Source organism: Chiroxiphia lanceolata, chromosome Z (assembly GCF_009829145.1).
Source record: "Chiroxiphia lanceolata isolate bChiLan1 chromosome Z, bChiLan1.pri, whole genome shotgun sequence".
NCBI classification, from domain to species: Eukaryota; Metazoa; Chordata; class Aves; order Passeriformes; family Pipridae; genus Chiroxiphia; species Chiroxiphia lanceolata.
In genome coordinates, this window is record NC_045671.1 from 34,898,122 (window position 1) to 34,921,110 (window position 22,989).

Consider the following 22,989-nt stretch of genomic DNA (forward strand, 5'->3'; position numbering starts at 1 on the left):
CTGTGAAAGGTCTGCACATGACAGATCCTGAGATGCAGGATAAGACATCATTGCAGATACTACATAAAGCCTGCGTCTAGAGCATATACAATGATTGATATATGCAGAGCAGTCTTGACATGCCCTCAGTACCCAACTGTTTTGGCAGATCTGCGTCAAGTCCACCAAAATTCAATTAAAAATAAAAGAAAGAGGAAAACACTTTAGAGAAGTAAACAGAATGCCAAGCAAATTCACTGAATTAAATGCCAAGGAAAAGGACACTCAGCATTATTTTTCAAAGAAAATCAAGTTTGGTAGGGAGCAACTTGGAGCAGTTTCTATGCAATATTATGAACTTCAGTTCTGGAGATGTCTTTTTAATTAAGTAGCCTGAACAGCAAATCTTTAGAAGTAAAGGTTCTTGAGAATATATGAGTTTTATTTTGCTTGAGTTTAGTCTGTGGCACTGAGAGGTATGACAAGCACCAGAAATATTGTTTAATACAGTCACAAAAACACTGGTTTTGCCATTTGGCTGATTGTGGACACGTGTCTCGTCTTTTACATTCAATTCACAAAATGTCAGAGTGAAATAATTTGCACAGATGGTGATCTGAGACTTACTGAAATAAGTCTTGTTCCAGTACACTCGATAGCACTTAAGGTGCTTCAGTTGCTTATGATGCCAGTCAAAGACAGCGTGTAACACTGCATCTGCGTAAACACAGTGTCCTCACAATGTTCTAGGGGCCCATCTAATTTCTCTGGAAAACTCTCTGGAGTTTGTTCAACTTTAGAGTTTAAATCCTGGTGCCTACAAGCAGACTAGAGACATAACTTTTTAAATAACCAAGTCACTCTTAGTCATCAATCTACAGTAATAATTTTTTTTTTAATTAGCTGGTGTCCCTACCCATGAAAGAGCTGCAAATTCTAGGATCAGCACTTGGACTCCATTTTGAGCATTTTCAGTTATTCTGCCTTAAATGTTGCACTGTGTAATGCACTGCACTGAATGTTAATGGTTCTCTGAGGTGAAGTCTCCTCTATGTAAACTAACCTAAGAAACTAATGAGGAACGTAACTGTGAAAGAGGAATTTGTTCACCCCCTCGGACAGCTCGGGCCAGTTGAGTGCGGCTGCTGCTGTACATAAGTACAGCTGTTTCCCTACCGATACATCGCATGCCTTGCTCACAGTAAAGCTAAGCATCATGTATAAAACATACTGAAGGACAGCCTGTCTGCTTTCTTCCAGCACTGCACTTAAAGCTTTTTTATCCTTTGTTACCACAGGTAGTTCGCGTTCAGCCGTAGAGTTTCCACCCAACTCGCCCGCCGTTGCCATAGCCGGCTGCGGCCATTTTGCTCGCGGGCGGTCGGGCAGAGGAGCAATGGCCAATGGAGTGTCAGCTTCTCGTGCCACGTGGCGGCGCGCGGCGGCGGTTGGAGCGGGCGCGCGGCCGCGGTAACGGCGCGGGCGGAGGCCGTAACGGGGCGGTAACAGCGGCGCAGGGGAGGCCGAGCGCGGAGCCCGCGGAGGGGCAGCGGAAGAAGCGGGCAGGGGCCCGGGGGGCGAGCGCGGAGCCCGCGGAGGTGGCTGAAGTCGGTTCCGGGAAGGGGGGACCGTCGGGGCGGGGGGCGCGGGGTTGCGGGTGCGGGAGAGACCGGGTGTCGCTGCTGCCGGCCACCTCTCGCGTGCCCCTGGGGGTGGCGGCGGACAGCGCAGCCCCTGGTTGTTGCCGGTTCAGTGATGGACGGTCTGAAGGAGTTCTCAGAAGCCGTGCCGATAGTGAGTGGGTGAAACACTGAAAAGCTCCTCTTTGATGCAGTTAAAACCACGGTTGTCTATTTGCGTGTGTTAGCTGGATGCTTCATTACATACTTAGACACGGTGGGGCAGCAGGTCAAATACAATGAGCGCAGTCCCAGCAGACCACTAGGCCATGGTTAGCAAGGCAAGTAAGCATACGATCAGCGCCCAGTTAAGCTTCCCGCCTGTGTCCTGCAGTTCGGGATGTGGGACGTGGCCATGGCTTCTGCAGGCAGTGAACACCTGATGTGCTGTTTGTTTGCTCCTCTGTACATTCGCCCAGCTCATTATTTTAATCACTCCAAAGTCATAGTCTCCTGGAGACTCTTAGCATGGAATTGGATTTTTCAGTCTTATTTGTGTTTCTTTTTATTTGTAACCAGCTAGTATCATCTGATGTTTTCTGGCATCTATATTGAAAGATAAGTAAATAATTGTTTTTTCTGTACACTGTCAGAGCCCGTCAAGATACTCTAAGGTTGTGTCAGATGCACTGACTTCACTGCAGAAGAGTTCTAGCTTTCATAGCTGTTTTTCATTTGGAAGGTGTTGTGGGTATGATTAGTTTGGCCCTTTTCCTCCCTACCTGCAAGTGGGTTTAGCTCCGAGTTCTAGGGCCTGTATCTTGTTTCTTTACTTCAGTTAGAGGTGTTGTGTTCAGGTGTTGCAATGAAGCCACTGTGAAAGAGTATTGCTTAAGCTCGAGATAAAAGGCTAATATTTTGTGTATCGACCAGAAGCCATTGGTGCCTTAAAGCTGATGACCACTTTCTGAAGCTGAAGTGTTGGACTATAATTTAATAATTTCTGTTCCTGTGGCCACAGTTTAATCATTGCATGCTGGTAAATCATAGCTAAAATAAAATAAATAAAAGGGTGTGGAGGAACTGTATTATTATAGTAATATTAACTGTATTATATATAACTATTATTTATTATTAGAGTTTGTATCTTATGACATTTTTAGTCATTTGAATACTAAAAAAAATACAATTTTTTTTCTAATTATAATCTTAGAAATGGCTGTCCTTACATGCTTGTATCTGTCCAGTAATTCTTGTCCCAATTTGACATACAGAATTTTTCAGAAGATTGCTTGAAGCTTTCTAGTCTGTAGCAGTAAGAAAAAATGTTTGCAATATGAAAAATGTTTGATATCCTGTATGGAATACTTAATTCTATCTTGATCTTAAACAAATGTATCTTCTATGTATACTGACAAATATTGCTATTGAGACAGTGGAATTACTTAACCCTTAATAGCAGTATTTAGAGATTCTACTTGGAAGTTAGTACTGTTTTGCTACATGGTTACTAATGTATAACAAAAACTTATGCCTTCAAAGTGCTTTCTGAAATTTACTGGGATACATATATAAGATATGCAATAGCAAAAATATTTAGGAAAACACATTTTTATTTTGTATTCTGAGGGGAATTTAGACTTTTGGCTGAAGTAGCAGAGAAGTTCTGTTTCCCAACTAATTCTGTATGTTTCCCTTTATGGTGGGCCAGGGAGTATCCAAGGCTTTTGTGAGTCTGCAGACCCTGACACTACAAAATTAAATTTTAAGAGGAAAACAAGATCTTTACAACAGTTAGTGCTTGAAGATCAGGCCTTTTGTGTTCTGGATATACCTGTTTGTGTGGGGAGAATAAAACTGTGGGGTTGTTGGTTTGGGTTTTTTTTCAGCCCCTTATTAATTCAGCTGTACTTAAGCAAGTAGTGAGCATCACAAGACGTCAGTTTTTTAGCTGCCACATTAAGGATGTGTAAATGCTATACAATGTATAGGAACATTTCCATGTTTTGCATATGCATATTGAATTGACACAGTGTTGCAAAATCAGTTATACATTGAAAAAATTTTATATCTTTTTCCCCTTTTTTATTTTACAGAGAAATTTATCACATAAAAGAAATGATTGAGTCAGTCAAATTAAGAAGGCAGTGCATGCTGGATTTCTACTCACATTATGAACATCTTTGTGAACTTCAAGGCTCTGTCCCACTGAAAGCTGTGAAGGCTAACTTGACTCAGAATGCTATTGATCTAATTGTAGATCACATCAAAGCTACTGACTGGGCACCACTTCTGAATGCTATCAGGCATAATAAGACTCTGACTTCTATTGGAATAAGAAGTTTACATCAACATGGTCTTGAAGAATCAGGTCTGTAGTGATGGCTATAAAAGTTAAATATTTTGATGTATGCCTGTTGCAATTTGTTGCATAAAACTTCTGTATGATTGAATACATGGGGGGAAGAATTGTATTGCCTAAGGAATTATTTCTATTTAAGAAAATATGCAAAGAAAAGCAAGGTGTGATTGTGATTGCTTTTAAACCAGCAGAGACTTGATTTTACTGATATGTAATTTCTGTTGTTTACTAGGTGTTGAAAGATATAAAACTTACTTTAGAAGAAGAACTCCAGTGACTCTGTCAAAAGACTTAACTGGCCAACTATGCAAAGCTGTGAAAGGCTGTCTTAGTATATCAGATGTACTAAAAAATTTAGAACTGCAGGGTTTGCTTCTGAGGGAAAGAGATCTAACACTTTTAACAAAGGTGAGAATATATTAGTATACAAATAGATGGCAAATATGCCCAGAATAAAGAATAGTAGCAACTAAATTTTCTAAGTATTTGTCACAGGGATGGTTTTCGTCTAAGTTATATATGTGTCATGCATAATACAAATGATTCTGTTGAGATATTTACTATAACCTAGTTTTTCCAAATGTTTCAAAATCACATTCATCAAGCCTTACTGGAAAGATCTTAGTAACATCTCTGGTATGTGTTTGAGGCATATAATGTATGCTTTTGACTGAAATTACTGTGCATGTATATGATAGAAGGAAAGTTGTGGGACACCAAGGAGATAAAAACTGATCTTCAAGATGTATTAGTGGAACTCTTGAACTTGCTAGTGAGTGGCTTCTAGGAAGGAAGTTCCTCTTGTTCTAAAGAAATTAACCAGCTTTAACTGAACTTAAAGGTTTGTGTGTTTTGACCTTCCTCTGAACCCCTAGAGTTTCTTGTAGGGAGCACAGAGTTTGTGCGGTTTAGGTGACTTGGTCTTTTCTCTTTTTTTGCCTTTAAAGCCAGTTGACAATATTGTTTTATTCTTAAGGGCTTGGCCACAGCTTCATCTCTGGAAAGTGTCTCTTTAGCCCACTGTCCAATTGGAGATGGAGGATTGGAAAGTAAGTTCAGAATCAAAAATGTGTAAATATACTTTTCTCTTTTTTTTTTTAGTTTCCAAATAGGTCAGCAAGTTTTTCAGTATTTCCATTCCTGTTTTAAATTTGTCTATAATGATTAAAATAACAATCCTTCCTTTATTCTACATGATTCAACAACTTCTAAAGACTTGAATTTCTTCTCTTGATGCTAGTAAATAGCCATACTACTTTATAATGATGTTTATACTTGTATTTAAAACAGTATTTATATTTCTTAACTCATTCCTGAGTTTACGTAAGTAAACTGAAATAAAATATGTTCTAGGTTGTTCAAATACTCTTTTCTAAACATTTGCATTAGAAATGTATAAACCTAGAAGACTTTATTTAAAATATACTTCTTACGTAACACTATTTCTTTGTCAAAGCTTTTGCCTGTTAAAGCTGATTTAGCCTCTTAATAGGGCAGTGAAAAACTGTGTTTTGATAATCTGGAAGTCGTGTATGTAGATAACCTGCATTCTTTTTTGTTCTTCAGCAGTCTGTCAGAGTATAAAGAATGCAGCTACTATCAGATCTGTAAACTTCACGGCATGTAGCCTCACATGGCGAGGGGCTGAACATATAGCAAATGTACTAAAGGTAATTTAATAACTTTCTTAGAACAAAATGTTCACAAGAACTTAATATATTTGATTTTTTTCTTTTACTTTCAAGCTCTAAATCCATTAAAGCACTTTGCGAGGAGCATATGTGAGTACTGAAGTGTATAGTCCTTCTGAAAGCTGTGACTTTATATGCCAAAAGTAGCTTAGTTTACTAATGTGGGATTTAAATATTTCAAGTATTCTTAAGCACTGGGTAAAAATAATTGATTTTACAGTTTAGAAGCTACTGATTAACTAACAGTAAGTATGTGACTAGTGCAATATTCTAATTAATGTTAACAGTCATTTTTGTGAAAACACAGAATTTTGTAGTATGTATGCATTTCCTGTTCAATGTGTTGAAAGTATCTGTCTGCCAAAAGAAGGTAAAAAGATATTTTGTTGCAAAGTTTAATGATTTGTATTGCAAACTGGGTAATCTGAACAAACACGAGTTAACTGTAAGGTTTAAAAATTACTTGCATTTCTTGAACTCCAAAACAGTATAACTGTTTTTCTTTATATCAGCACTCAAGCCATTGAGCATGAATTACAAAGAATGATAACTTGTGATCTTTTCATCAATAATGGCCTTGGCTTTGCATTTGTTAACAGTTTCTTTGTTTGCAAAGCACCAGGCAATGAGAAGACATGGTGAAGCTTGGGCTGAAAGCCTGCGTTACAGGCGACCTGATCTCGAATATATGACAGGCTTGAGACGGGTTACTTTGAACTGCAACATGCTTGTTGGAGATAGAGGAGCAAGTGCCTTTGCAGACTGTCTAGGAGAGGACCTTTGGCTGAAAGGTATTGCAAAACAGACTCTTAAGATATGGTAGTGACAGGCAGAAAACTTAAAATTGTCAGTTATAACAATTGCCGCCAGAAAAGTAAGTCACTATGCAGTTGGGGAAGAATACTCTTTTTTTCAAAAGAAATTTCTCGTTCTCTTTTGAATTGCCAAAGTATCCAAATACTTTTGTGTCATCTAGTATTGTTCTCTAGTATTTTGGAGAATTAATTTGTTCTACATTATATCTGTACAAAATTACTAAAGGTGGTGGTGTAAATCATAGCATTCTGTACATGGAATCAAATACCTGTTGAAACTGTTTTATAGTTTGAGGCAGGTTTAAGATAAGATGCATACTGATGGAAGAGGATCAGGTTAGAGAATACTTAAACAAACTGGACAAACAGTTCTCCATAAGTCCTAATGGGATGCATCCACAAGTGCTGAGGGAGCTGGCTGATGTCATTTTGAGGCCACTCTCAGTAATCCTTGGAAGAGCATGGTGATTGGGAGGACAGGTGCATAAGCACTGGAGGATAGCTAATGTCACCCTTATCTTTGAGAAGTCTGGGAAGAAGGACGCAGGAAACTAAAGGCCAGCCAGCCTTACTTGGATCCCTGGGAAGGCAAGGTTGGGATGCCATCTAGAAGGACCTCAGCAGGCTGGAAAAGATGCTGATGGGAAACTCACAAGAGTTTAAGAAAAGAAAGTGCCAAGTCCTGTACCTAGGCTAGAGTAATCCCATGCACCAGAACATGCTGGAGTCTGTATGGCTGAAAAGCAGCTTTGTAGAAAGGGTCCTGCAGATCCTGGTGGACAACAGGCTGTCCATGAACCAGCAAAGTGCCTTCATGGCAAAGAAGACCAATGGTATCCCAGAGTACAACAGGGAAAGACTTGTGAGCAGGTTGAGGGAGGTGATTCTTCCTTTTAACAAAAGTGAGGCCACACGTGGATTGCCCAGTACAGGAGAGAACTGGAGCTACTGAAGAGAGTCCAGTGAAGGGCCACTAAGATGATGAAGGGACTAGAGCAACTCTCATTGCAGAACAGACTGAGGAAGCTGGGACTGTGTGGCTTGGAGAAAAGATGGCTCAGAGTAGGGTCTTACAAGGCATACAAATATTTGAAGGGAGGCTGTAGAGGAGTTGGAAACGCTCTTTCTGGTGGTACTTGGTGACAAGGCAAGAGGAAGTGGGTACAGATTAAAACACAGGAGGTTTCTCCTGAACGTCAGGAAACTTTCTCACTGCGAGGATGTCCGAACACTGGCACAGGTTGCCCGGAGTGGTTGTAGAGTGGTTTATATTACTTCCTTTGCAGTTGTTAACAGTTATTGAAGTTGATCTAAAATACCAATTTAAATTTTTAGTTTTCTTCTTTTAAAGTAATACTCCTGTTTTACACATGGCTGTTATCATGTCCCTGTTTCTTATGCTTCATGTTCTATGAAATGGAGATTTTCAGCAGGTGTGGGTTAATTTTTTTAGATATTGACTATTAAATTAAATTATTAACTAAATATCACTAGCGCAATGAATTTTTTTTTTTTTACCTCCTTAAACATTTCAGCACTTGATTTGCAGCAGTGTGGAATATCCAATGAGGGAGCAAGATCATTATTAGATGCTCTTCAAACTAATACAACATTAGTGGTACTTGACATAAGAAAAAATCCATTAATAGGTATGTATCTGTGTCTGCCTTTGTCTTGTTTGTGTGGTGGTGTTTCTTTTTTTTCTTCTTCAGTAAGTATATGTGGAAAGGTAAACTGCTTTTAAGAAATAAAACCATGCCACAGTAATTTGCTAAACATTTTTAAAATTAGGGAAACAAGAAGGGTAGGTAATGTATACTGCTTATTCAATGATGTCTTTGTTCACATAAAGAGTTGTCTCATACAAAGAATTCTTAGTCATGTATTTTAATTCGTTCTAGGTCATGTTCTGATGAAAAACATTATTGAAAGAGTTCTTAAGAACGGAAATATTGCTAATTCAGAGGTATGTTTTACAGATTTTGGAATGAGTTTGGGGTTTTCTTTGCAGCTGCCATTGCATTTTTTTTTTTTAAGGACAACTTTGTTCAAAATGAATCTAAAGCAGCTATTCTAGTTATAAACAGAAGTTTGACTTTTAGGCAGTTTAAAAACCAACAAACCCCACTATGTTGGGAAAAACATAAAAACACTATCAGCAACATGATATTGTATTGGGCTTTCCATGGTTTCTCATGGAATTTAAGGTGTAACATGTAAAAAACCCAGAATATACATTTAATGAAAAGAAAAGTGGGAATGTGTGTGTACATGGGCATTACTGTAGAACGTTAAATAAATATTGCTGTTGGAGGGCTTTCTACTACATGTGTTCTTATTAACATGGTAATAATAAATTTTCATTAAAAGTAAAGAAAACTGCAATTTAAAATTCAAAACTTAATTTATTTTGAAACTTACTTCATGTCACTAATTTATAAAATTAAGGGTTTTTTTTAAGTTACTCAAGACTGTCCTTTCCAATGCAAACCATCTAAGAAAACAAGAGTTCAGTTAAAGTGCAGTATGCCCTTTCATCTTTATCTAGCAGTCCACAGAGAGTTCACAGTAATGTGCATAAACTGAATATCTGGAGCATTTATTATTAGATACACTGTTCAAATACAAAGAAACCTGATTCAGCTCCCAAAGGAGACAGGAAAGAAATGAGTGTTCTTTATTTCACAGAACTGCAGCTATCCCAGTTCTTGTTCTGGAACTTATTACTCTTTTCAGTTTGAAAAGACTTAAAAGTCAGGGCTGTGGATCTGTAGGGAGTATCTAATGATCTGAGAATTTGTGTGTAAAATTCCTTGAGGATTAGTACAGTTCCCCACTTCAATCTCTAGAAGACTTCTTTTGAGAAATTGACCTTGGTTGTGAAACTCTATCTTCTTGGCAGATGCAATGAATACTTGCAAAATGTTGCAGGGATCACATGGAAATAGCATCTCTGTGGAAAGTCAAACCATGAAAAGAAGCAACTCTGGGGAATCTCCCTTATACTAAGAGATAACTTGACTCAAGACATTAGTTTTATATTTTGCCACTTAGTGCAGTATCTAAAGTTTTACTGGCAATTCTTCATACTTCATTAACAACGTGAATGAAGAAGTACTGACCAGCAGTCAGTACTTGATAAGCAGCTTATTATTCCACCAGTCCCAGCAGTCCTTCCATCCTCTTTGGTGTAAAACCTGGTTGTTTCTCTTTGTTTTTCAGTAGCATGCAGGTGATTGCCTTTTGGGTTGGATTTTCAGGTTTGCAAGAAGAGTTAGTTCCCTGCTGCTAATTTATGCCTTTAAATTTGATGGGCAGCTAAAACAAAAGAAAGTTGTATTATTTTAGCAGCACTGTGTAGCAGTACAATGAACTGTAATTGTGGATATGACTGAGTGTAATAGGTGGTGAAAGTTTATGGAGTGTCATGGTTTGAGATACCCCAAAATCCTATTCCCTAGTCTAAACCCCCTCCTACATCTCAACCTGGTGAAAGATGTGTTTTCCAGACAATCACACGGACTCAAAAAGTGGGGAAAGTGAAATATATTACAATGACTGTACAAATAAATATTACAATTCATTATATACAACCTTAACTATCTCTACCATGACATAAGTATTTACAATGGATCAGATCTCTTCTCCCCTCCAAATAAAAGTCCAGGAGGGAAGAAGGACAGATCCCTTCTTCAGAGCAGCAATGTCTCTAAGGCAGCAGGCTCTCTCTCTTCTTTTCTTGCAGCAGCTGATAGCTGGATCTGTGCCAGCACTCATGAGGGGGTATCCCCCTCGGCCCCTTGACGCAGGCGAAGGGGTCTTCCGTGGGCTACATCACCCCAGACAAAGTTCGTTCTACCATGGTCATATCACGAGCCCAGGGGGTCTTCATGACGGTCTGGTATCTCTGGGGAATTCAGATTCCTTGCAGAGCCTCTGTGCCCTGCTTCAAGATGGCTGCGAGCTTCTTTGTAGCTTGCAGCAAGGTCAACCTCCACACACCGTCCTGGCTGAGCTCTCAGGACAACTGAGCTTCTTAGCTCCTATACTCCATCTAGGACTTCTAATCAGTAAGAGTCCACCACTCTGACTTAAGAGGGATCTCAAAGGAATCTGGGGTCTTTTGGTTCAGTTCTTACCCCAACTCTCTCTGTAGAGTTAGTTTTGCTCTCATCTGCTGCTGTTGGCTCTCTCTTGGCTCTCTGTCTCCTTCTAGGAGTCCTCTCTGCAGTGCATGCCGTTTGCTGTTTAGTTCAGTTCTTATCTGTCCTGGCTCTCTGCCACCTTCTCTGGCCAGTGTTGCTTTTGCCGCCGCTGTTGCTGCTCTGTCTCCGCTGCCCACGGTGGAGAAAGCATCTCCCGGCATAACTACAGGCACCTAGCCCAGCTTTATGCTGTTCCAGGTCCCTGCAGCTCCCCCAGCCTGGGGCTGGGGGGCCCCAAAGGCCCCAAGGGGCTCAGAGCCCCTTTCCTCGTGGTGTCAGAACATGGCTACTTCTTCTGTCAACCAAAACTACAACTCTTCTCTTCCGTCTGGTTGTGATGTTTGTATTTTGCAGAAGCACTCATTGGACAAAACTTCAGAACTTCAAGTTACCACCCCCTGGGGGTTACCACTTTCAACTGCAGGGGAAAACTTGGTTTAAACCACTACAGTGGAGTTTCTGAGAGACTGAATAGGTTAAAGGAAAAAGCCACTGAAAGTGTGTATCAGGTTTGAGTGGCCAGGTTTTGGTTTGGTAGGGGTGGCTTCTGTGAGAAGCTGCTAGAAGCTTCCTCCATGTCTGGTAGAGCCAGTGCCAGTTAGGTTCCATGATGGACCTGCTACTGGCCAAGGCCGAGCCAATCAGGAATGACAGTAATGCCTCTGTGATAACATATTTAGGAAAGAGAAAAAAAGTTGTGTGGCGGATGAAAATTGCATCCAGAGAAGAGCAGAGTGAGGACACGTGAAGAACTCTGCAGACACCAAGGTCAGTGGAGAAGGAGTGGGAGGAGGTGCTCCAGGCAGCGGAGCTGAGGTTCCCCTGCAGCCTGTGGTGCAGCCCATGGTGAAGCAGCTGTGCCCCTGCAGCCCATGGATGTGAAGAACAGGGATGCATAGATCCACAAGCAGCCAGTGGAGGAGACCCACACTGGAGCAGGTGGATGCCTGAAGGAGCCTGTGACCCTGTGGGGGGCCTGTATTGGAGCAGGGTCCTGGCAGGGACCTGCTGACCCATGGGAAGAGGAGCCCATGCTGGAGCAGGTTTTCCTGGTAGGACTTGTGAGTGGCCCTGTGGGGGACCCACACTGGAGCAGCCTGTGCCTGAAGGACTGCACCCTGTGGAAAAATGACCCACATTGAAGCAGTTTGTGAAGAATTGTTACCTGTGGGACGGACTCAGGCTGGAGAAGTTCATGAAGGACTGTCTCCCATGGGAGGGGCCCTACAGAGAGCAGGGGAAGGACTCCCCTCCCTGAGCGGCAGCAGAAAACAACCTATGATGAACTGACCATAACCCTCATTCCCCATCTCCCTGTGCCACTGCAGAGGGAGGAGGCAGAACTTGAGAAGGAAGGAGGGGTGAGGGGAAGGTGTTTTTAAGATTTATTTTACTTCTTATTCACCTCCTCTGATTCCGTTAGTAATCAATTTAATTAATATCCCCACTTTCAAGTGTTTTGCCTGTGATGGTGGTCAGTGAGTGATCTCTCCTGGTTCTTATCTCAGTTCATGAATCCTTCGTTATATTTTCTCTTCTCTGTCCAGTTGAAGAGTGAGAGAGCGGCTTTAGTGGGTACCTGGTGTCCAGCCAGGGTCAACTCACTACAAGGTGTCTATAAAACAAGCTGCTTTCGAAACATAGTCTTAATATTTTGCTGTCTTTGTACTTGGATGCAACAAAAGCAGCAGGCACTTAGACAAGAGACAGGTTACTGGTCTAGATGAACTTAAGCGTTAACCTAGTAAAGCTGCCCTTTTATGTGTCTTGTAAAACAGAATTAAGATGCTCTTAGATGTTTACAATTTCATTTTATTCTTTGTCTGTTTTTAGTTTAAAAAGAACAATTCGTTGTCTTGAGGAGCTAGATGCAGCTGTAGACCCTGCAGAACTTACCCAAGGATTATTTGAGTCCCACGTGAAAAAAAAAAGTTTTTCTTGCCAATGATAAATTTGGACTAAATTTGGTTGGTTAGAACACAGTAATGGCATTTTAATCTTCCTGTGCTTTAGATGGGAATAACTTTGCCATACAATTCCTCCTACTCTGATGTGGTGTTTAAAGCTGAGAAAAACTTTGTGTTAATGTCATCTATATTTCCTTCAACAGCTGCTTAGCAGTAGACCTTGTATTAGGGATGCACATTGAAAAACAATTGCAGTGTAACTTAAGAGTCTCTACCAGGAGTAGTGAAACGTTTTATCAGGGCAAAGGGAAGCTTTAAGAATAGAGCTATTGCTGTAAGGAAATGAAATTTTGGTACAGCTGTGGTCTTTGATCATCACTGTGTCTTAATTTTAGTTTGGGGGCTTTTGCTTTGTAAGGATGAATTTTCTTTACAAGGCAGTGAAAATACAACATTGTATTTTTTGAAATACTGATATTATTGGTAATGCAAAATCGTGCTAGGGAAGCTTTTATTACTCTGGAGAACTTTGGCCTCAGCCAGCCACTCCTATCAAGCCAGTTTTCTGAGAATGAAATGCAGAAGCCAGAGTTGTCTCTTTGTAGGGTTGATGCTGTGGGGTTTTTGCTATAAAAGAAGTGTTTTGCACAGGAGATAGGAAAATATCAGATGGGATATTATAGTTTTGGGAACGCTTTCTGATAATGTAGCACTCAGACTTGCATCAAATCTATGTTTGAATTTGGGCTTTGTGGGACTTCTGGTTTTTTTCCTAATTTTACAGTTTATTAAGTTTTCTGTAAGTACCAGATAAGTATATATGACAAAACCCTCTCCTATTTTAAATAAGTACCTCTTTAGCTATCAGTTACTAAACTGATTTATCTTTCTTTAAAAAAAAATTCCAGTATAAGTGGCTGACATCTCCATCTTCCAAAGATGCTTTGAAAAATAGACCAAAGAAAAGAACTATTGTCCTAGGAAGCGGTCGAAAAGGAAAAGCTACTATTCGTATTGGTAATACCGTCTTTATTTTCTCTGACTACAGTAAATTTTGTCAACAAAATTAATACTTAAGAGCTTTAATTGTAAAATATACAATGTTAGTGTTTTACAGAACACTATTATTATTAATTCAGTAGTGCATCTTCTATCATTACTGGTATTTATAGGAAACTTGCTTTTGTTTTTAGTGCTGCTAGATAGTGGGTGGAAAAATGGTAGGACATGCTGAGTTAAATATGTGGAAGAATTGCACGTATTTATTCTGAGTGCATCCTCTCCACAAGCTTTCACTTCTGCAAAGCTTGGCTGTAGTAAGTTGCCTAGTTCTTCTGCTGTTGTAACCTTTCTGTAGCAAGCTGTCTCTGCCAGAACAAACAAACATGCATTTTTTACTGATGTACAAAATGTTCTAAGATATTTTTTTAAACTTCATGTAAACCTATTATAAATACTATGTTTAAAATAAGATAGGTATCTTGAATATTTATAATTTAGTACTGATAGCTGCAATACACTTTTTCAGTAAGCTACTAAAAATTTCAGTGTAATACATTTGACTATCTCTCATCTTTGCTCTAGTTATCTGGAAACAGAGAGGTAAGCATAAATCAAATTGAAGTCTTTGTACAAATAAACTGGTGATCAGGGTGGTGGAAGAAGAAAATGCTTGACATATATAGTTGTGGTGGTGTGGGTAGGGGTTTTTTGGTGTGGGGTTTTTTGTTTTTCATTTGGTTTTTTTCCTTCCTCTTTCTTTTTGTTTTTTGTTGTGTTTTGGGGGTTTTTTTAAGAGAAAGTGGGAGTCAGGAGGTGAAATCTATCTTGTTTGCTATTTTGAGATGGAATTGAAATTTTGAATCCCCTTACCATAATTACACATGTCCATACCATTACAAAATCAGTTGTTTTATTGATCTCAGAGAAATAATAACCCTAATTCTCACTAGTTTAACTGTATGAAATATTAGGTGAACAAATTAAGTTTTCTGGACTTGTTAGTTTCTGACTTAGAGCAACCTGAGTTAAGAGTGATCATCCACATTAGGTTTCTTTTCTGAATCTACTTCAATAGTATATGATTTAAACAAAAACAAAAGACTGGACTGGTGAACATGACTTTTTTCATTACTAGTTCTCTTAAGTGAAGAGATTGCCAGTGTTAAGTACAAGCAATCCACGAGTGCCAGCTTTATTTTTAAGCATTTTGCCCACAAATAAACCAATGTTCTTCACACTCAAGCCACTAGAGGGCAGTTTGAAGCACATAGATAGCTTTATTGTCTACATGGATTGTCTCCCATGTGAGCCAATGGAATTAGGTATCTGAAATTAGTAATGTTCATAAACCTCTTCAGCTACAAAATTTTACTTCCTTTTTGAATAACAGCTTGTCTTAGCTGCATCAGCCTAATGTAGCAGTTAAGTACAGTGGCTTAAAGTTGCAAGTGTTTGGACACTTTAGCGTAGTTAGACTGAATGGCAGATTTCCTACTTATTATTAATAACAGTTATTATATTAATAGTCCCTGTTATTACAGAGGAGGTGTTACTTAGGAAGAGTATGCTGTGAATTTGTATGTAAATAATTAGGTATAACGAATTCTCTTTTCTTCTAATCTTGCTGTTCAATACAGGACTATTGTCTAAAAAATCGGTAAGTCCTGGGAAAAAAATTACATCTGTCAAAGAGAGTTACTCACCAAAACCACTACCACCAGGCACAAAAGGCTTCCTTCCTTGGCGGACTGCAGAACGTGCAAAGAGATGCAGGTGAGGTTTTCATAGTAATAAAGCATAAAACCAGCATGATAAATATAATAGAGAACAGTGTTAGTCTTTTTAAAATATTATTTGAAAGTTACACATATAATTTCATATTGCATCCATAATTTTTTCTGTTTATATAAATTTTGGGGATTTTACATAAATTCTGTTCTAGTAAGTATTTGAAATACACAAAAATAAATGATGGCCATAGGAATATTCGGATGTAGCAAAAAACCCCAGCAGAACCAAGCCTACCTTGCCTGCTTGTTCTTTTGTTAATAATAATTTATCAGATGTATCATAGCTGAAGGTGCAAGTTACTGTTGTAAACTTGTAGTATAGTTGATTTGGCATTTGATGCCTAGGTATTTTTTCCACCTCTTCTTTCTGCTTCATTTTCCCCAATACAAGCCTAATTATTGTGATCATCTAAGTCCAGCTAAAATAAAACTAAAAAAAGTTATGTATGGAAACTCTCTTTTGAAACAGCTTTTGTTTGGGTTTGTTTGGGTTTCTTTTAAATCTATACCCTAGACTTTGGCCTTGCAAAATGGAGACTATATAACTATTTAAACAAAAAAAATTCCTTAATGCTCTATCATAACTGTAGTTATTAAACTTATTTTTTAAAATCCTGAGCACCAAATTCTTCTCTTGACTTTAGTTGAAAATAATTAACTAAGCAAGATGCCTACTGAAGATATTAATGTTAGCATCCAGTAATGTTGCTCTAAATCATGATTAGTTAGGGGGTGCTAATAGAACAAAGTGAGGATCTAATGAGGGTTAAAGGGATACAGTGCAGTGTCTAATGCTGTTCTTACTCTTGTGCTTCACCTGCCCTAGAATCGTGTATTTGGAAGTGAATGTAGCAATGGTGACATTACAAACTTACTTTCTCAGAAGTGTTTTGTTGGTTTTTTTTTCCTAACTGTAGAGGTGGGGCTCTTGATCGTACTGGAGAATTGCCAGTGGAGATTCAGGTACGGTTTCTCTCACAGTGGTTTCTTTAGTAGGCGAATGCCGAAAAAAGATGAAAATGTTCTTTCTCAACAGAATTTGTTGTCTAAAAGTTAAGACTGGAACATACTTTTAAAGATAATCTCTCATGGAAGTGCAAAAAAATAGTTTACATCAGCATTTGGTTGAAACTTCTTTGCTACTTAGTTTACTTCCATTTCTGTCTCTGTATCTTTTGGTTTCCTAGTCATATGAGCAAGCTGGGTTGGAGTATGGGCACAATCCCTTCAGAGGCAATAAGGAGGATTAACAGCATTTTTATCTGAAGGCTTTTGCGCCATCTTTTCTGTCTTGGACTTGGATTACGTACTTGTGTTTGAACGGGTCTGTGAACTGCTCCAGTAAACATACCATCAGGAGAAGAAAAATCCCCACTTTCTTCCGTCTCCTTTGCATCTCATTTTCATCTTCCCTCCTACCTTGCCCACTGTAGAATAGCTGGAGAAGTGCATTTTTGTATACTAATAAATTAAACTGGCTCACAGAAGGGTGTGATGGCTGCTCACTTACACCCTCTTCTGGCGTAGGCTTCCCATGGACTACAGTCCTTTGGGAAAACGTGCACTGCCACAGAATTCCCATGCACTGCAGCTCCTCTGATCCATCTGTCTGCTCTGACATGGGTCTTGCCTGGCTGGAGTGAGGGTATTGGCTCCACCACAGAGCACCTCTTCCTGCTCCTAGTCTGCTGTTCCCTCTGTTTTTTCTCACTATCTTTGTTCCCACCTCTTCTTCCTGTCTGGCGTTTTTTGCCCTTTGTTAAACCATCTTACCCCGATGCTCAACCAGCTTCACTGCTGGGCCCAGCTCTGCCCTGCAGTGGGTCAGATGGTACCAGGTGTCTGACGTGGGGTAGCCCTGGCTGTGCCTCACAGGGACCCTGCTGCTAAATCCTCACCACATGTACCCAATATATGCACACATAGGATTGATTTTTTTTAATATTGTTTTATGCAAATTTATTTCAAAATTATATAGCTGGACAATGTATATACATTGTCAGGGGCTCTAGGAGACAACTGTATTTAAATTAAGCTTTTGATACAATTTAATCTTTGATTTTTGCTGTGCATTGTAATGCTGTAAGTGGGTGTGGTTTTCTGGTGTAATTAGACAGGTGTTCCTGTGAAAGTGACAGTAGAAAGTGCTTCTACATTTGATACTGAAGACCCAGAAGATTTAGATGATGTCATCCACTATCCTGATCTGGCAAAATCAATTGATAAGATTAATGTAACAGAGTATCAACAATTAGAGGTAAGAAGCATGTTCTGTGCCTTAGACTCCATAAAGGCAAGTTATATCAATTAAACCATGTTTTATTCAGAAAACTGTTGTTAAGCAAATAAGTAGCCATGGAGCAGGATTTCAGAATAGCTCTTAATTATACTGCATTATGTCACACAAGGTTTCATTTCAGAAGATGTATGTCAAATATGCACTGGATGTTCGATTTCTTAATATTATAATACAGATACGTATGCTATAAGCATATTGTCAAATCAGTGCCTTAATAAGAAAGAACTTGACTTAGTACACACAACTGCAATATATGTAATTTCTCTGTTCCAGTCTTGAACCATAGTTTGCAAATCTTTCGATCAGTGTTATTGCTTGTATTTTCTTCCAAGTATTTCCTTTATAAAAGTAATTTAATGTTATTTCTGTTGTATTTTCTCCCAAGTATTTCTTTCATAAAAGTATTCTAATGTTATTTCAAAGAGCTAAAATATGGTAATGATTGTTGTGTAAAAATAATTACAAAAATAGCTGAAAGAGTGTTAGAGCTTCATTTTATAATTGAGTTTAGGGTGGCTTAGAGCAAAAGGACTGTACAAATACTGCAATACTACTAGACTTCTTTGGGAATTTTTTTAATTGGTTGGTTGGTTGGTTGGTTTGTTTTTTAAACCTATGTAAACTTTTTCTTTAGACCTACCTTTTTTCTCTCTAGAACTTTTGTTCAGTAAGGTTTCAAGGTTTTCACATGTTGCTGAGACTTAAACTTGTATAGGGACTTTTTTTGAGGGTGAGTTCGTTACTGTTCATGTGTAATTTGTCAACATTGTGCTGTGTTGGTGGCTTCAACACTTATCAAAAGCATTGTGTATGGAATCATAGAATTCCATGTCATGTGAAAATGTTCTGTGTAGGAACATAGAACAAGCTCGAAGTACTGTGCTTTCAGGAAACACTTCACGTATTTATTCTTGGTGTTTGGAGAGGGAGGGATATTATCTTCAGGACACAGGGCAGAGGCAGACATAACTTGTGCTTTGAGGAAGGGTTGTCATACTGATCTATGACATCAGTGTTACCTGTAGAGCAACTGTAAGGAAGGGATAATTTGTGATTAATTTGGGCTACCTTGGAGGTAAAACTACCAATTTTAGCAACCTATCCCAAAACTGATTTTAAATTTTCTGTGCTTGTAAAACTCCAGATTTTCCTGACTTTCTGAATTTGAAAACCAAAATACTTTTTTATGCCATGGTTGCATATCAGATGCACTGTTTAAGCAGTCTGCAGCTGTTCCTGTGCCTCACCCATCCTTGTTATTATATTGACACAAAGCAGGTTTCACATTATGGCAGAACCGAACTACCAACTTGTCACCATTGAATGGGGATGTCTATTTCCTCTCTGTGTCTGAGTGCTTTTTCATTTCTTGCTTCAGTCTTTTCCTCTTGTGTCTTTTTTCATGTTTTTCTAAGTTGATTCAACTTGCTGATATGGAGAAAACCCATGTAGTTGAACAAGGAGAAGTGCAAAGTCCTGCACCAGGGAAGAACAACCCCAAGCACCACTATCTGCTGAGGGCAGATCATCTGGAAAACAGTGCTGCAAAAAAAGGCCCTGGGGGCTCTGGTGGACACCAAAGTTGAATGTGAGCCACCAGTGTACCATTGCAGCAAAGGCAGTGAATAGCATGCTAGACTCCATTAGGAGGAATGTTATCAGCAGGCTGAGGGAGGCGATCCTTCCTCTGTGCTTGTGAGGCCACAGCTGCTGCTGGAATACTGTTTCCAACTCTGGACTCTACAGTACAAGAGAAATGTGGGCAGACTGGAGAGAGCCCAACAAAGAGCCACAAGGATGGTCAAGGGACTGGAGCACCTCTCCTGTGAGGAAAGGCTGAGAGAGCTGGGACCGTTCAGCCTGAAGGAGAGAAGGCTTGGGAAGGGATAAATACCCAAAGAAGAGGGTGCAAATAGGATGGAGACCATCTCTTTTCTCTGGTGCCCAGTGACAGGAAGTTACACAATGGGCAGAAGCTGAAACATAGGAGTTTCATTCTGAACATCAGGAAACACGCTTTCACTGTAAGATTAACTGAGTACTGGCACGGGTTGCGCAGGGCAGCGATGGCGTCTCCCCTTAAAAGATATTAAACAACATCTGAACATCTTGTTGTAAGTGGCCCTGCTTGAGCAGAAGGTTGTACCAGATGACTTCCAGAGATCCCTTCCAGCCTCAACCAGTCTGTGATATTTTTCCTGGATAGTGTTCAGCTATCTTAACGACTCACATTAGTTTATGTGATTGGGGGATGTTTCAGAACCCCAGAGTATGGTAAGTGGCAGAAGTCCGTGGCTCATAAGATGAGAGAGGAAGTGGAGGACTCTTTTATCTGTATTAATTTGGCTTAGGTACTGTCATTAAACAGCTTTTAATGCCTAGCAGCTTCAGGGAGGAGTTGTCTTGAGCAACTTACCTAACTGAAAAGTAATCCGGTGTATTTAATTGTAGCAGGCCTCTCAGTAAAGTGAGACAACAGCTGTGCTAGAACAATGATGGGAATGCAGAATTGGAATAAACAATAAGAGATGGGAACTCCTTAAACTCCCACTTTTCCATGAAAGCTTTCCAAACATTTTATGATGTGACTAAATGACCAGACTTTAGTATGCAAGTCTATGAGAACTTCTCTGCATCCTTCTGCTCAGAAGGGGGCTTTAAGCATGCTGCTTAGTGAAACAAGTAGTACTTAGTTGTGTTTTCTGTAAAAAAAAAAAATGTCTTGGGTAATGAAAGGCTTTATTTCTGCTTAAATGAAAAATAAGAACTGATAGACACTAATTCCTTCCACTAGAGGGAATCGAATGTCAGAGTGGGTTCTGATGAAGAATGTACTTGAGGTAACTCCCATATTTTTAAATTTTAACTAATGATTTAAATGGTGAACTTCACCCTTAGTCTAGTTACCAGGTCAGCTCTTTCCACATATTACTACTTTGTGCATTGCAAAGAAGTAGAGATTGCATTACAACTTTTTGTAAAATAAGGACAGCAATGTATTCAAGGAGAAAAACATGGCTAATTAGTTCCTAAATTTTTTAAAATATATTTTAATTTTTTAACTTCAGTTTTATACCTCTGTCTAGTGTTGAATAGTCATACTGCATACAGTAATTCTGAGGGCTATATATATTTTTGGTATGTGATTTTATCTTAAAGGCTGTCAGTGCTGTCTTTCTGGGCTATACTTCTTGAAGACTTAGTCTTGTAGCTTGGATATACATTTAGCTCTCTCTGATAAAATGCATCTCTCTGATGCATTTTAAAAATTTTTTTCAGCAAAAAGACTAGGGCATTGCATCAACTAGTGAATTTCTTAAAAGCAAATGAACGAATGAAGTGTGCATATACTTGTAATTTAATGTTGACAAATATGTTTACACATATTGTAAGGTGTAAGGCATCTTCCTTTAAATGCTAACTTTGATACTGCTTATGAGGACATGCAGCTGTAGCGTTCAGTTTGGTTTTGAAGTCAGTCCATAACCATCAGGAGGGGTCGCAGCTGACTGGAAGCTGGCAAATGTTGTCCCAATTTTCAAAGGGCAAGTAGGATGACGGAAACTACAGGCCTGTCAGTCTCACTTCAGTGCCTGGTAAAGTTATGGAGAAGATTATTCTGGGAAATATTGAGAAACACCTGAAGGAGAACACAGTCATTGGTCAGTCATTGGTCACAGCCAGCACAGCTTCATGAGAGGAAAGTCCTGCTTATCCAACCTGATATCTTCTTATGTAATCCACCTAAGTTGATTAAGGGAAGCCAGTTGATGTAATCTTTTTGGATTTCAGCTCCATCTTGGGCCCTGTGCTCTTCAACATCTTCATAAATGACTTGGATGCAGGACTGGAAGGGATACTGAGCAAGTCTGCAGATGACAAAACACTCAGAGGAGCTGTTGACTCCCTGGAAAGCAGGGAGGCCCTGCAGAGAGACCTCAGCAAATTAGAGGACTGGGCAATCACCAAGCAGATGAAGTTCAACAAGGGGAAGTGCTGGATTCTGCATCTGGGATGGAGCAACCCTGGAGGTACCGGGGAATGAGATGCTGAAAAGCAGTGCTGTGGAAATGGACCTGGTGGTCCTGGTTGACGGCAAGTTGAATATGAGTCAGCAGTGCCCTGGCAGCCAGGAGGACCAACTGTGTCCGGGGGGGCATCAGGCAAAGCATCGCCAGCCGATTGAGGGAGGGGATTGTCCCACTCTGCTCTGCACTGGGGTGGCCTCACCTTGAACATTGTGTGCAGTTTTGGGCACCGCAATATAAGAAAGATATTAAGCTCTTAGAGAGTGTCCAAAGGAGGGCAACGAAGATGGTGGAGGGCCTTGAGGGGAAGCCGTATGAAGAGTGGCTGAGGTCACTTGGTCTGTTCAGCCTGGAGAAGAGGAGACTGAGGGGAGACCTCATTGCAGTTACAACTTCTTCATGAGGGAAAGAGGAGCGGGAGACGCTGATCTCTTCTCTGTGGTGACCAGGACCCAAGGGAATGGCCTGAAGTTGTGTCAGGGGAGGTTTAGGATATTAGAAAGAGGTTCTTCACCCAGAGAGTGGTTGGGCACTGGAACAGGCTCCCCACAGAAGTGGTCACAGCCACAAGACTGACAGAGTTCAAGAAGCATTTGGATGATACTCTCAGGGACATGGTGTGACTCTTGGGGGTGTTCCTGTGCCGGGCCAGGAGTTGGACTTGATGATCCTTGTGGGTCCCTTCCAATTCGGCATGTTTTGTGATTCTCTGATTCTGTGATCAAATATTGTGTACATTTAAAGTGTGATAAATGAAGTTTAAACAAAACAAGAAAAATTCCGCATTTCTGTTTAAAAAATTGTTGTAATTTAACTACTTTCTAAGCCATTGCTCTTTGACATTACAAACCAGCAATTTGAGGAAAAAGGTCACCTTTAAAATTATCTAAAATCTGTCCACAACAAAAATACTATAGAACTAAAGTCTCTAAAAAACACCTGAAGAAAAGTACAAAGATCAGTGTTTACAGAGCCATAGTGCTGTCTACTCTCTTATATGGATCTGAATCATGGGTCATCTACTGCCACCACCTGCGTCTCCTAGAACGCTTCCATCAACGCTGTCTCCGCACAATCCTAAACATCCACTGGACTGATTATGTGACCAGTATGTCTGTTCTAGAACAAGCAGCAATCACAAGTATTGAGGCCATGTTGATGAGAACACAGCTGCGATGGGCAGGGCACGTCTCAAGGATGAAGGACCACCGCCTTCCTAAGATCCTGCTCTATGGTGAACTTGCCACTGGCTGCCGCATGAGAGGAGCCCCGAAGAGAAGATTCAAGGACTC

The 22,989-nt window shown here is 39.8% G+C and overlaps 1 protein-coding gene across 4 annotated transcripts in view; it reads left to right on the plus strand.

Annotated features, from left to right (window-relative positions):
• Window positions 1-1,450: 1,450 nt before the first annotated feature.
• Window positions 1,451-22,989, plus strand: part of CEP78 (centrosomal protein 78) — a 29,822-nt gene continuing 8,283 nt past the window's right edge. For 2 of the 4 annotated variants that reach the window (XM_032676947.1, XM_032676950.1), the window contains exons 1-12: window positions 1,454-1,586; window positions 3,695-3,969; window positions 4,193-4,368; window positions 4,937-5,009; window positions 5,527-5,630; window positions 6,268-6,442; window positions 8,002-8,115; window positions 8,368-8,432; window positions 13,487-13,595; window positions 15,218-15,353; window positions 16,288-16,333; window positions 17,484-17,627. In XM_032676947.1, coding sequence (XP_032532838.1) covers window positions 3,717-3,969; window positions 4,193-4,368; window positions 4,937-5,009; window positions 5,527-5,630; window positions 6,268-6,442; window positions 8,002-8,115; window positions 8,368-8,432; window positions 13,487-13,595; window positions 15,218-15,353; window positions 16,288-16,333; window positions 17,484-17,627 — 1,395 coding nt within the window. In that variant the 5' untranslated portion in view covers window positions 1,454-1,586; window positions 3,695-3,716. Of the gene's footprint in view, window positions 1,587-1,645; window positions 1,778-3,694; window positions 3,970-4,192; window positions 4,369-4,936; window positions 5,010-5,526; window positions 5,631-6,267; window positions 6,443-8,001; window positions 8,116-8,367; window positions 8,433-13,486; window positions 13,596-15,217; window positions 15,354-16,287; window positions 16,334-17,483; window positions 17,628-22,989 lie in introns of those variants that run through there. The other 2 variants (XM_032676949.1, XM_032676948.1) reach the window with 2 other exon arrangements.